Source organism: Bufo bufo, chromosome 7, assembly GCF_905171765.1.
Source record: "Bufo bufo chromosome 7, aBufBuf1.1, whole genome shotgun sequence".
NCBI classification, from domain to species: domain Eukaryota; kingdom Metazoa; phylum Chordata; class Amphibia; order Anura; family Bufonidae; genus Bufo; species Bufo bufo.
In genome coordinates, this window is record NC_053395.1 from 189,779,835 (window position 1) to 189,794,139 (window position 14,305).

Sequence of the window (14,305 nt, forward strand, 5' to 3'; positions counted from 1 at the left end):
AATTGCTAGATGTTATTTATATAGCACATTAAGTCCTATCGAATAAGGAAAAAAAAAAGAAATCTCCCAGGAGTGTTCCATGTCTTAAAAGCAGAGAGCTTTAGGGAAGTGGCTGTCCAGGATTGAGCATTCCACTTCCACCCGGGGCTGTGCACGTTACTTATCCTATATATGCTCAATCCTGGGCAGTGACTTCCCTGCAGCCCCATGCAGAGCACACAGCTGCCTGCCTAGAAGGATGCAATATGCTCTATCAACAAAACGAAAGAAATCTAGCAATTGCCCTGATTACAGGTGCACTTGAAATCTGCAGTCCAGATATTATATATCTATGGAAACAGAATAGCTACTTAGCAGGTAGACAGCCTGTGTGGCTTGACTAGCAATAGAGGTTAATGCAGCGAATGATGCTCAAGCGCACGTGTGTGGGTCAGTGTTCTGCAATGCAGCTTTCTTCCACATACCGCAGGAAAAGAAAATGACACTTCAATTAAGCAAGTCAATGGTGTACGGGCAAAACATTTTTCTGAAACCTACCCTTGATTTTTGCTAAATGTTTTAATGCTGTAGGCAGAAGACACAATGAGAAGGAAATGTCAATGTCCTCTCTGCCAGAAGAAGATTGCTCACTAGAGTTTAAGGGGGGACATTTATGAAATCAGATACGTCAGTTTTGAGGTCTAAAAAAAAGTCATGGCAACTGCGACATTTTTTGAGACATTTGGTTAACATTTGTGACATTTCGCATTCCTCGCCACTTTTCACAGTGGTCTATGTCTAAGAGCTAAAGTGAGATTAGACCTACATTATGGCTCATTTACGATGTTCGACTTTTGCAAAAGTCGGAAAAAGGCGCAACCCACGTCAGGCAACCAACTGGCCACATTACACTCACACCAGATATATAATTAAGGTGTACCTGTTCCTAAATTTGGTGCGGGCACGCAAAGCAAAGCTAGATTTAAAACTGACACAAAAACAACCTAAAATGATAAATGACCCCATAAGGGTCTGCAGACAGTATTGCTAAATATAACGCAGGAAAAAGCAGCTCTCACCTGTTCCACCTGTTGTGAGCTCGGATTACAGCCTGGACACGGCTGTGTGAGTACTGAAGAAGAAGGTACAAAATCCAGCTCTTGACAAGCAAGTGGTTCTTTATTTGCGGTGCGGTAAAAACTTCCAACAGACAAACGGACAAACTCAAAGGTACGTCTACACGTTTTGGACCCTTGTATTCCGGTCCTTATTCATGACATCAATAAGGACCGGAATACAAGGGTCCGAAAACGCGTAGACGTTCCTTTGCGTTTGTCTGTTGGAAGTTTTTACCGCACCGTAAATAAAGAGCCACTTGCTTGTCAAGAGCTGGATTTCGTACCTATTTCTTCAGTATTGCTAAATACACCAAATTTAATACTGAAGCTATTTACAAATACACAGTCAATGTCAATGCTTAAAGGGATTGTACACTTTGGACATTCCTAGAAGGGTTCACCTGATAAGATCAGGGACCTCATGAGTTCTTCTGTAAACTGGAGGAGAACCTGATAGCGAGAATCCTTAAAGAGGTCATCTCAGCTGACCACATCTGTAACACCGAGCAAACAGCTGACTGGTTGAGGGCAACCGTAGTATTACATGTCAGCTATAAAGATAAATAGCCATTCTGTCAATACAAGGGCATCTTAAGTATTTCATTTACAGGTAAAAAAACTTCTCATCAATCCATTTTTCTGGGTCATCAGTAATCAGAAGATCCTAGAAAATGAACTTCAAGGTAACCGTAGCAGTTGCTAGCTGCCACTGTCCTGCTCTAGTAAGCAAGTGGACTAGACTCACCTTAAGTTGGCATTGTCAGGACAGGCCCGTCCTGTCTCTTTTTGCATGCTCCAGCCTGCTATAGGCAAGATACCTCCTTCAGTGCCTATAGGGTGCATGAGCGCTCTCCCTCTGGCTCTTCTAGAGCTAGTACCCTAATCTTTACTAGCCAATTGCTGGTAACCTGAAGCACCTTCCCCCAGAGGTCTCTTAGTGTCCTAAGTCCCTGTAAAGGTGTTCTGTTTGTCTGCCTGTGTACTGACCTGTGCCTGATTCATGACGGTGAACCTTTTTCTGCCTGACCTGTGCCTGATTACTGTACTGGCCCTTTTCTGCCTTCCCTGACCTTCGACCTGTTTCATGGATTTGCACGTATTCTGTCTGCCTTGACCTCTGCCTATTAAAGTCTACGAGTTTTTGCCTGTCTCCTTCGCTGCACCGTACAAGTGTCTCTAATCCCCGTGAGACAGCTGTCAAATACACCAGGACTACTCCAAGAGGTAGCAGTCTGGTAGTTCCTAGCAGCAAAGTCCAGATCTTTATAAAGGGGTCAAAGGGTGAATACCAGAGGACTGCCAGGACAACACCCTTAGGTTTAGACCAAAGTCAAACCAGTTGGTTGGTGCAGTGATTCCTGTCGTAGCACTGCCTTTATTTCAGCTTCAAGTGTATATTGCATATTAGTAAGTAAAGTCTTTGACTCACTAATGAAAATCTTCACTGGATGTTTAAGCTGATGAATCCAAAGCAATGAGCCCACAAATAACTCGCTGACATGGCAAATAGGATCAAGAATGTTTGTTATATGGACTGAAAATGAACCGTTCGCTGTCAGCAAAAGTAGAAACACTGTACACGCTCCATATGAGGGCACATGGCCATATCTGAGTTTCGATCTGCAAAATATGAATCCTTGAAAAATGATAGCTTATGTGTGCATTCCATGTTTTCCTCACTCTTATCAATAGCAAGACAGATGAGAATAGTACCTGCAGTGAGATCCTCGGATCGTCACATGGATCTGTGAAAAAAAGATGGTCGTGAGCATGACGCGTAAGCCTGGCTCTGGCTGCCTATATAGCATTATCCCTGCCCTTTGAGCTCTTGCCAGCCTAGTTGTGGACTAGTTAGTGGGGCATCAGTCACTGGCGGAGAGTACACCACTGGGCACCAGGTATTCCACTAAGAATTGTGCCCATTCACAGCAGTCACTAGCAGGAGGTTGCAAACTGAATATTAAGGGATCTGAAAGCAAATAAAGGAATAAAGATTGCAGCCTCAAAATTAGTGCAACCTAACTAAAGGTAGTCACTAACATAAACATCATAATTTCCAAAGATTGATGCACATATGGCTCGGCTTAAATGAGCAGGTACCTTTGGAGTGCTTTCTTCTAATTTGAGTACACTGTTGTTTTCTTAAGCGGTTGAAGTTTTTTTGGGCGCAACTGCTACTTTTGTACCCTCCATACCTATACCCTTGGTGAGAAGACTGCATAAGATAATCTGAAATACAGTTTTTTTCACTGGGAAATGTAATTAGGAAGTTTGGGTTCACCAGGTTCGGCTGAACTTCAGGTCAAAGTTTGGGTTCGGGACCCGAACTTGACCCCGAACCCCATTGAAGTCAATGGGGACACGAACTTCACTTTATTATTTTCCTTTATAACATGGTTATGTCGGAAAATAATAGCATTCTTAATACAGAATGCAAAAGAGTATGGCAATTTAGGGGTTAAAAAAAAACAACCACTCCCCTCATCCACCTGATCGCACTGCAGCAGTCTCTTCTATCTTCATTCAGCAGGACCTGCAATGTGAGCGATGACGTCACTGCACTCTCCCATGGGGTGAGAGCAGTGACGTCATCGCGCACATCGCAGGTCCTTTGGCAGGTCCTGCAGAATGAAGATAAAAGAGACTGCAGCAGCGCAATCAAGTGGATGAGGTGAGTTGTTTGTGGAAGGGGGGTTTAACCCCTAAATGGCCATATTCTTTTGCATTCTGTGTTAAGAATGCTATTATTTTCCAATATAATTATGTTATAATGGAAAATAATAAAGTGCAGTTCGGGTCATTATTGACTTCAATAGGGTTTGGGGTCACGTTCGAGTCCGGAACCCGAACTTTGACCTGAAGTTCGGCCGAACCTAGTGAATCCGAACTTCCACGGGTTCACTCATCCCTAATTACAGTACTACTCATTTCCAAGTGAACAAAACAGCATTTCAGATTATCTTAGCTGAAAAAGTCCGGGTTCGGGTCCTGGAACCCGCTGCAGCAGTCTCTTCTATCTTCATTCAGGACCTGCGATGTGCACGATGATGTCACCAGGCTCACCATATAATAAAGGGAAGTTTGGGTCCCCATTGACTTCAATGGGGTTCGGGGTCAAGTTTGGGTCCCAAACCTGAACTTTGACCTGAAGTTTAACCGAACCCGGTGAACCCGAACTTCCAGAGGTTCACTCATCCCTATCCACTAGGTGAGAAGTGCCAGTGTGTATGTGCAAGTTGACACCATGATACTGGATCCACTACAGGAGACAGGAGGTAAAACAAAGTAGCCGCACACCCACCTCATGCTGAGCTGCCAGGAAGATAAAGTATTACATATTATTAGAATAGCAGTTATAATACAATAATTTCCTTTACTAACCTAATATAGTAATGCTAGCACAATATAAAGGTTTCTGATCCTATTCAATTTGCATATGTAAATGGTAGATTTGTTTAATTGCCTTGTGGTCTGAAGAATGGCTTTAAGATAAGATGCACACCCCCTTAATACTTGAAGCAGTTCTAGGTTTATGTCAAGTAATCTACCAGTCAAGGCCAATCTACCAGTAACGCAATTTGCAATAAAAGTAAAATGAGTAATGGAGCGGATTTTACTGTTTAATGAAGAGGGTAAAGTAAGAAGATAATCAGCTTGTTCAGATCATAAACTCAGTTCTGGAAGGTTGGAAGACTGCCGATTCCATTCACATACTCAGTTGGGTGGAACATAAAAACAAAATTACAAAAGGAAACAAAGGACTTTAACAAAGGTTGTGTTTAGAGATGACCCATGGCAGACTTCCCGTGATAAGAAAAGCAGTACCCCGCTGATCAGCTGTTTGAGAAAGCGCCATTGCTCCTGTTTGCGCGGCTGCCTTCGCAAGCTTACCAAGCACAGCTCTGTATATAGTATTGCTTGGTATCTCACTTAAATAGGGCTGAGCTCTGCTCCTAGGCCACGTGACAGATGAACGTGTCATCACTGGACTAGGTGAAGTTGAGAGAAGGCAGCTAACTGCTGATTGGCAGGGGTCCTGGGTGTCAGACCGCCACCGATCAGATACTGATGACCTATCCTATAAAAATCTTGGCAAACTTATTTAAAGTATTACATAGCCTTGAAAAATGTGCCTTTCACTTTGTAAGTTCCAAAAATTTAAAGGGCATCTGTCAGCAGACTTGTCCCTAGGAAACTGGCTGTGCTGTTACATGTGCGCTTGGCAGCTGAAGGCATCTGTGTTGGTCCCATGTTCGTATGTGCCCACATTGCTGAGAAAAATGAAGTTTTAATATATGCAAATGAGCCTCTAGGAGCAACGGGGGCGTTGCCGTTACACCTAGAGGCTCTGCTCTCCCTACAACTGCCGCACACTCTGCACTTTGATTGACAGGGAGAGGCATGATGGTGTTTCCACTACCTGGTCCTGTCAATCAGTGCAGAGGGCGCGGCAGTTGTAGGGAGCAGAGCCTCCGTAGGTGTAATAGCAACGCCCCCGTTGCTCCTAGAGGGTACTGCAGCTTCAGGTGAATGGGAGCTAAGCTGCAGTACACTGGCACTGTTAACAACACCGTGAATAGAGCCTTTTGCCAACTATATATTTTCTGGTACTGGCTGCTCAAAACAAGTGATCATTGCGGTTGGATCCCCACGAACTGATATTAATTACTGAGGATAGATCATTAATATCTAAGCACTGGAAAACCCCTTAAAATTTCCCCCATTGTGTTTTGATTATTGGCATATTTGACATCCGTAGCTTTTTTTTTTTACATCGCAGCATACTCTGGGGTTGGATTTAATCTAGTGTTTGGTCCATAGTCTTCTGTATAAGACTTAAAACCATAGTTTAAAAAAAGGCAAAAACGCCTGAAACTCACATAGAGCTCACATTTAAAAACTGGATTATATATTTTTTTCCCAGAATCTATGCTTCCAGAAAAAAACATTTTAAAGCTGACAAAAGGGGCAAAGGAGGATCAATATCAACAGAAAAACCCCCCAAAAAACGTAAAAGCAAGAAGCTGGCATTATTACATACCAAGGAAGTTACCAGGCCTGGTAAATGATTATCCTTTCACAGCAGAAGTTATTTTCTTCAGTGTCATCATTACTTACCATAAAGGGAATACACCAAGTCTAGCAATCACGAACACCAGAGCGAACACGACAAATAGGAGGTCGCACAGTTTTTGACATTTGGAATAATTTGCCATTTTGGCCGCCTAGAATGTAAAAGAACAGACAGTAATTGTAAGCCGACTGACAGCTACTAACCGCTGACATATTTTTTTCTTATTTCTGTGCCGAAAATTGCTTTTGTGGATGAAAATTAACACGGACGTAACAGACTTGAGCATATTATCTTTCTGTTCAAGCTCAAGAAATGTATTAAAGTGTTAGAAGCGGCACAAGTCTGCTGTGGTGGTGGCAGGTTGCTTGTATATTCCCCTGCAGCTTTTTGTATTAGGAAGTCTGGTCTTGGACTCCTGGATCTAGAAGGACTTGGTACTAACCACTAGGACCATGAAACACTTTGGTTAGGTTAAAAAATGGATCTGGGGGGGCACGTAGTATAATTTGCAATATGCATTCTTTTAACTGACAAAGGGGCGGTGGGCCACTTCTGGTCATGGGTCTGTGGACATTGCCCTAATGGTTAGTCTACTCTTGCAATATACATATATGTAGGAAAGAGGGCTGCCCTGCTGTGCTAGACATAGCCCCATAAAGTGGACGAGTCAGGTACTGCAGAAAAGTGACCACAGCCCCTTCATTTTGCAGATTGATGGGGGTCCTGGCAGGGGCATAGCTATAGGGGGTGCAGAGGTAGCAGTCGCTACCGGGCCCAGGAACCTGAGGGGGCCCAAAGACCCTTGTGCCACATAAGACACTGGCATTATAGAAAGTGCATACTGGTCAATTTACACCTCTGGCTGGAGGGAAGGAGTTAGGTTAAGAATTTGGCATGAGGGGGTGCCCTTTCAATGTTTGCTTCAGGTAGCTGGAAGGATATGTGCTCCCCTGCCCCTTGCTAACAAGCACTGAGGGACGGGGGCCCAAGCTGAACTCTTGCACCAGGGCCCATGAGCTTTTAGCTACGCCCCTGGGTCCTGGTATGGGTTCCCTACTGTTTATACATAGATGACTTACTCTAATTGTAGGCCCAGTGGCGTACCGCCCATAGAGGCAGACCACGCCACTGCTATGGGGCCCGCGGCACTGGGGGGCCCGTAGCGCAGAGAAGGCCCCGCCCACACTATTTGGCCCGACCCACTCATGACCTGCTGCAGCAGGCTATGCGGCTGCTTTTCTCCCCAGGGCCCAGCCCCAACACATCAACTCATCTTCCGCAATCGCCTCGCCGCACCCCCCCCCCCCTGACCTCCTCCTGACCTCCTCCTGACCGTCTGCCGGAATCAGGATCAAACACCAGCCTGCATGTGGCGCTCGTGCCGCTGGCCAATCAGCACAAGGCAACTCTGTTGAGGCAGCTGCTGATTGGCCAGTGGCGCAAGGGGGCGGGCAGGAGAATCGGCTCGAACTTCGCCGTCGGCCCTTCACCAGAGATGAGTCAGTGCCTGCCCTGAGCTGAGGAGAGAGAGGGAGTCCGGAGGAAGATTCTGAACTCTGAAGCAGTGAGTAGTACTGTGAGTGAGCACTGAGCAGTGCACCGGTTGTGTCCCTGGCTGGCCTGAACTTGAGTCTTGAAGTAAGTCACTCGTCTCAGACTCAGTCAAGTGAAGTACCGTTCGTTCGTCCCTGCCGTGTCACTGCCGGCTGCACTCCCTGCAGCAGTGCCTGGCCCGGCCGACTAGTCCGAATTCCAAATATATTATAGCACAATGTACACAGAGATATTTACCACTACTGACTCATGGAACCCCAGAAATACTGTGCCCCGGCCCCCAACCATCATGGCTGATGTCCCATGTGACAGGTCCCAAAAATCTAGCAGATGTCCCGATTAACAGGGCACCCCAAATAAGGAGACCTGCAGGCTGCAGCAGATATCCCATGTGACAGGTCACCCCCAGGAAACTGTAGGTCATGTATAAATTTATTTAATGGCGGTGTGGCATGGGAGGAGCCAGGTCAGGAAGTGGGAGGGGCCATGGTGGGTAGTGGGCGGGGTTAAGGGGCCCAATTCAGATTTTTGCTATGGGGCCCAGTGATTTCTATGTACGCCTCTGGGTAGGTCTTTAGCATTATTGTACTTTATTTAAAGGGGCTTTCCACAAAGCACACATCCTCTATCCACAGAAAAGGGGATAAATGTCTGATGGCGCTTGAACTCCAAACAATCAAGTGAATGGAGGTTACAGATAACCCACGTGAATAGGGCAGACTGCGCATGCATGGCCACTGCTCCATTCATTTCTATGGGGCTGCCAGAAATAGAGGCAAGTGCTAAATGGAGCATTGGTCACATACTGTATGGCACTACTGATCCATTTGCATGGAGGATCAGGAACTTCCATTTTTATGACTGTGGGAAGCCCCAGCAGTTGGACCCCACATGATCAGACACTTATGCCCTATTCTAAAGGTAGGAGAGAAGTCTTCTTTGAAGTGAAATCTCTTAAAGCCATCCTTGTGTAACTTTGGATTTATTCTTGAATTTGTGCTCACAATTCTCATGTAGGCTGCATCGTGTTTTCTCTCAGAAATGTCAGCAAGGTGACTCGTCGACAGTTGGAGAGACTGTATATGGGTTTTAAGCAGGGAAATTCATATTCCTGGTTTGTGCCTGATAATTCTAATAAACGTAGACCACTCTGAAGAGTCACAAAAGTGTAACCGAGGACTCCCATCTTACTACAGAACCAGGCGTCTCACCTCTAGCAAAACATCCGCCATGTCGTGAAGGCACATCACCAAGGTACCTACTCGTACCATGTTGTTTACATATGAGAATGTGATAAGGGATATTGTTGCAAGATGGTGAAGAAACATAATTCCGAAATCCTACAAGAGAGCATAAAGATTACAGTTTTAAGGAGGCAGCAAGTTATGTAATCATTTTAATACAGAATAGATTATTATTACCCATAAAGAGAGCTGAGAAAAATAAAGTTCAGATCACTGCTTAGCTGGCTGGTGACCATTGCCTCTAAAGTCCTAAAAATGATGACGGAATTTATTCATATAGAAGTAAGGGTACTTTCACACGTGCGTTGTTTGATTCTGGCAGGCAGTTCCATTGCCTGAACTGCCTGCCTGATCAGGCAAACGCATGTCATTTTTTCTGACTGATCAGGCATTTTTCAGACTTAGGGTACTTTCACACTAGCGTTATTCTTTTCCGGCAGAGAGTTCCGTCCTAGGAGCTCTATGCCGGAAAAGAACTGATCAGACATGTCCCAATGCATTCTGAATGGAGAGCGATCCGTTCAGTTTGCATCAGTATGCCTTCCGTTCAGTCACTGTCAGGTGTTTTGGCCGGACATAATACTGCAGTATGCTGTGGTATTATGTCCGTCCAAAATGCCTTATCAGTCGCCGGAATGCCGGATCATTTAATTCATTCATTTCCATTGACTTGCATTAGTGCCGGATACGGCATTGCAAAACAACTGAAGATTGGGAAAACTGTGAAAAAGACTGCAAGACAGATCCGTCCATCCGCATGACAAGCGGAGAGACTGATCCGTTCTTGCAATGCATTTGTAGACGGATCCGCACCCGGATCCGTCTACAAATGCTGTCAGTTGTCACACTGATCGTCGGATCCGGCAGGCAGATCCGACGACGGAACTGCCTGCCGGATCACACTAACGCTAGTGTGAAAGTACCCTTATCAGGATCCTGATCGGTCTGAAAAATGCATTACAATACCGGATCTGTTTTTCCGGTGTCATCCAGCAAAACGGATCTGGTATTAATTTTTTTTCAGATTTTTGAAGGTCTGCGCAATTTGAACATTCTAATACATTCCTATGGAAAAAAAATGCTGTATCGGCATTCAGGCAAATGTTCCATTTTTAAGGCCGGAGATAAAAACGCAGCATGCTGTGGTATTATCTCCTTCCTGAAAAGTCAAAAAGACTGAACTGAAGACATCCTGATGCATCCTGAACGGATTGCTCTCCATTCAGAATGCATGAGGATAAAACTGATCAGTTCTTTTCCGGTATTGAGCCCCTAGGACGGAACTCTATGCCGGAAAAGAAAAACGCTAGTGTGAAAGTACCCTAAGTTGAATGGATTATGGTGGACACCAACTGTACCTTGCATGAACATCTGGACCAACGACAATTTGGTACAAACTGGGCTTATTCAGTACACTGTGGGTTTTCAACAATTCCATACAATATTTCACTGGAATCGCTCCCTTACAACAATCGTATGCCCACTCGGCTGGACCTGTAAAGGGAAGCTCACTTATCTGCTTCCAGGAGCTTGCTCCCCGATCCTTCTTCTCCAGACACATGGTCACATGACACGAGGGGATCCGGTTACTGCCGCAGCCAGTGTTTACAGCGAGGGAGCTTAGCGGAGTATCGCAGGCTGGGAGAAGAAGGAGCGGGAAGCCAGCGTCAGGAAATAGGTAAGTAAGCTTCTCTTTACAGGTCAGGCAAAGTGGGGGCCACCCCATTCTTGCATAACCCCTGTAAATTGGCACTGAATCTTACAAACATTAAACCCATAAAGCATTTATGAGGGCTATGCATATAGGGCAGGATCCTGGTTTCAGAACCTTCACCCATTAGCCAGAGCAGAGAGTGGCTGCAAGAGCATCCTTTGCACTGGAGGGTAAGTTTATGGACAACCTACTGATTTACATTAGAATGCCTGTATAATCATTTTTAAAAGTTTTCCCATCTGATGTTAATATTTTTTGGAGTCCAGCTATAGAGCTTATCAGTCTAATATATTCACTGGCTAAACTCAATCTTCACCCCATAAACCTCTATTGACAAGCTCCTTTCAGTGTTCCACCTCCCTTGCTTCGGCTACAAGCTGCAAAGAAACAGCAAAGGGAGATATAAGCTGTAATTCCACATTTAAAGTTCTGCTGGAAGATGGACTCTTTCTTCACATCAAATAAATCATAATTGCAACTTGTACCGAGCAGTGAGAGATTTTAGTAACAGCAGTGGAGGAGGTTCACATGGAAGAGCTCGTCACAAATGCTAGATAGGTGGAGAACGAGTTCAGCTCATAAGCTCTATCACTATCTAGCTGGAGTTATAATTTCTCATTTCAATTTCAAGTGAGAAAACATTTTACAAGGGATTATAGAGCTATTCTCACACGGATTTTCAAAGTAAGTATACCAGCGTCATCAGGTCTAAGAGATCTGTTCAATAATGTATGCACTTCATATTGTGAAATCTGGTGACAGATCGACATGTATGTTCTCTTTATGTAACTCAAATATTTATACATTAAACTCATACATTGTTAAACAGTATAACAAATACACTCTTTAAAGTAACATTTTGTACAGAAATATTTCGTGGTCACGCTCAAGGATTATTGATGCCTGATATTCACGGAAAAAAGTCTTTTTATTTCCAAAATATATTAAAACTGTCAACAAGCAGAAATATTCCATTCGGATAACCTTATAATGTCAGCCAAAATAACATACTGGCCACCAGTGCCAACTAAATCTTCAGTACCACAATGCCATGTCCTATTTTTCGTCAGCCGGTTCCAGTGCTTGATGATGGATCTCTGCAATTTGTTTTTCAATAATTAAGTTAAAAGAAATGAAAACTAAAATATCGAATTACATTTCTGTATACAGAACTGTAGAGAATAACATGTAAGATTCATAGAATATCATTGGCAGCTATAGTATAGTTAGCGAACTTCAGCAGCATAGTAAAAGGAGAGGCCGATCAGATATAATTACATTCAGTGTCCACCCAAAAATGCTAAATTCTATTTTGGCAGGAGATTGCACCTACGGGCCCCCAAAGCTCCCTGCTTCTAATCTTTTTCCTTTAGTCCCTCTTTGCACATAATACAACATTCACTTATACAGATGTAGCAGGGTTAACACTCAAACTATTATCTCAAATTTCTTAACTCATCGCGTTATCTTGAAACAAAAGCCATTGAAAAGCAATTGAAGGTGTTTGCTTAACGCATTTAGTTTAGATAACACATCTCATAAAGCATGAGTGTTAACTCTACTACATCTGTAGGAATGTATCAGAATTTGTTACATTGAATATTTAAATTTTTTTATTTTTTTTAAGTGATTATGGAGGAAACCATCCTGCTGCAACATTAGAAATTTGGTTTATAGCTGTCACCGGAGAATGGTAAAAATGACTCCTGGACTTACAGTATACAGGGCATGTTCTGTGTCTTGTGCAGTAGTAACTGTACTAGAAAGAGTTGTGATGTACATACAGTGTAACAAGTAGCTTAAACAAACTTGCTGAAATCTCCTAGCCATTCCTGACCCCAGATAATAAAGATTTGTGGTCAGAAGAGTGCTTTGGGGTATAAAATTTGTTGATGACTCGATTCACAGTGTATCTTTCATTATCAATTAAATCAGAAGTTAAAAAGAACATGCTTCCCTTGGCACTGGCTGCAAAATATTAGCATCACATCTCTGAGGAGAGTTGCCTGGATTGATGCCAGAGCACATATCACAACTGGATATTCCAAAAAGTAAGGAAAGGGGGTAAAACTTAGTTAATGAGTTTTATTTAAATTTTCCCCTAGCATAGCTCATACAAAATAAAGCATATTTGCTATTGATATGGTGTTAGTAAACAATACAGTGAAGAGTTGTGTCTACTTACATAGTATGGCGCCACCTAGGGTTCAAAGTGCATAGCAATGTGCATGTCCACCTAATGAGCTAAATGCTGCTGGTCAGGCATGCTCAGTCACTCCCCCCTTAGACAAGTTAATGCAAAGTGATCATCTGTTGACTGCAGAGTAGCCAATAAAAATGGCTTTCTACAGGGAAGAGAGCCATTTTAATCAGCATCTCTGCAGTGCACACTGAAGAAAAACACATCTATTGTCAGCTCTATAGTGTACGGAGGATTATAATACAGAGAGTGACCCAGCGCTCAGCTCAATAGATGGACATGCACATTGCTATACACTTTAAACACCAGGTGGTGCCATACTATGTAAATGAACAGCATTTTTCAACAGCGTTTAAAAGACAAATATGTTTCACTTTTCATGACTTAATATGACGGGACCCAAAGTACAGCACTACAAATGACTGAACGGGATACCAGCTGCCATCTACATTGTGCATGGAAATGCCATATGCAGCAATTCTGCGGTACCGATACCTCCTGGACGTCCGTTCAGCCTTAGAACTGATTTTGAATCGTTAGCATTAAGGATGATCGCTGCACCACTCTGATTACTGTTCTCCGTGTGGATGAGTGATGTAGAGACTGTATTGCCAATTATGCTCAATTACTTACAATTACTTAAAGGAGAGATTAAAACCCTAGTTATGCAGTAATCAGGATCATTCGAGACATCTAAATGATATTAGGGGAGAAACGATCAGTAACAGAGTACAGAATGTCTTTGTTTTATAGAATAAGTGCAATTATTCAGACTTGCTAATCACAAGACAATTTAGTTGCGAGATTCAAAACTTTTTGGGAAAGTGTAATATTAAAGGCGAATTCGGATGAAAAACCGTTAACCCATTGTTAGATGGTCGGTTCTGTATCCTTCTGTACCATTGAAAAATATATCTAACACAGCAAAAATGCTCTCAAACAACTACCTCCACTGCAAAACAATAAAATGTTATGGTAACAGAAAACCCCAAAAAATTCTCACCCCCAAAACTGACATTAACATGAGGCAGGGGTAGAATAATTATTCACCCGTAACCCCTACTTACTTCCTAATTAGCCCATGGACCTCTTCAATTAGCATCCAAAGTTTTCCTATAATGTATGTATGTAAGTCATATTGCCCTTTCTTGTGAGAAGAAGGGTCATAGCTATTCATGAACAGCTCATTGCATTCTCCAGAAAATTTTAAATCTTGCACATTTGCATTCAGTATTCTGCTCTGTATCCTGTTCAGGTGCAAAATCACCAATTACATCCATGGCTTCAGGAGGAAATGTCAATCAAGAGGCAATGGTGAGGAATATGATTAGCAAAGCCCAGTCCTGGTGACCTCCTACATCTAATCAGCATCCAGGGCACAAAACATATGAACACAGATCTCTCAAGCATGTGGTGGTGTTT

General features: G+C 43.3%; 1 protein-coding gene across 2 annotated transcripts in view; it reads right to left on the bottom strand.

The window, feature by feature from the left end:
* CERS6 (ceramide synthase 6) overlaps positions 1-14,305 on the bottom strand; it is a 212,501-nt gene that overhangs the window by 12,834 nt on the left and 185,362 nt on the right. For both annotated transcript variants that reach the window (XM_040441028.1, XM_040441027.1), the window contains exons 7-8: positions 8,937-9,065; positions 6,216-6,322 (exon numbers count right to left, since the gene is read on the bottom strand). In XM_040441028.1, coding sequence (XP_040296962.1) covers positions 6,216-6,322; positions 8,937-9,065 — 236 coding nt within the window. The remainder of the gene's footprint in view (positions 1-6,215; positions 6,323-8,936; positions 9,066-14,305) is intronic.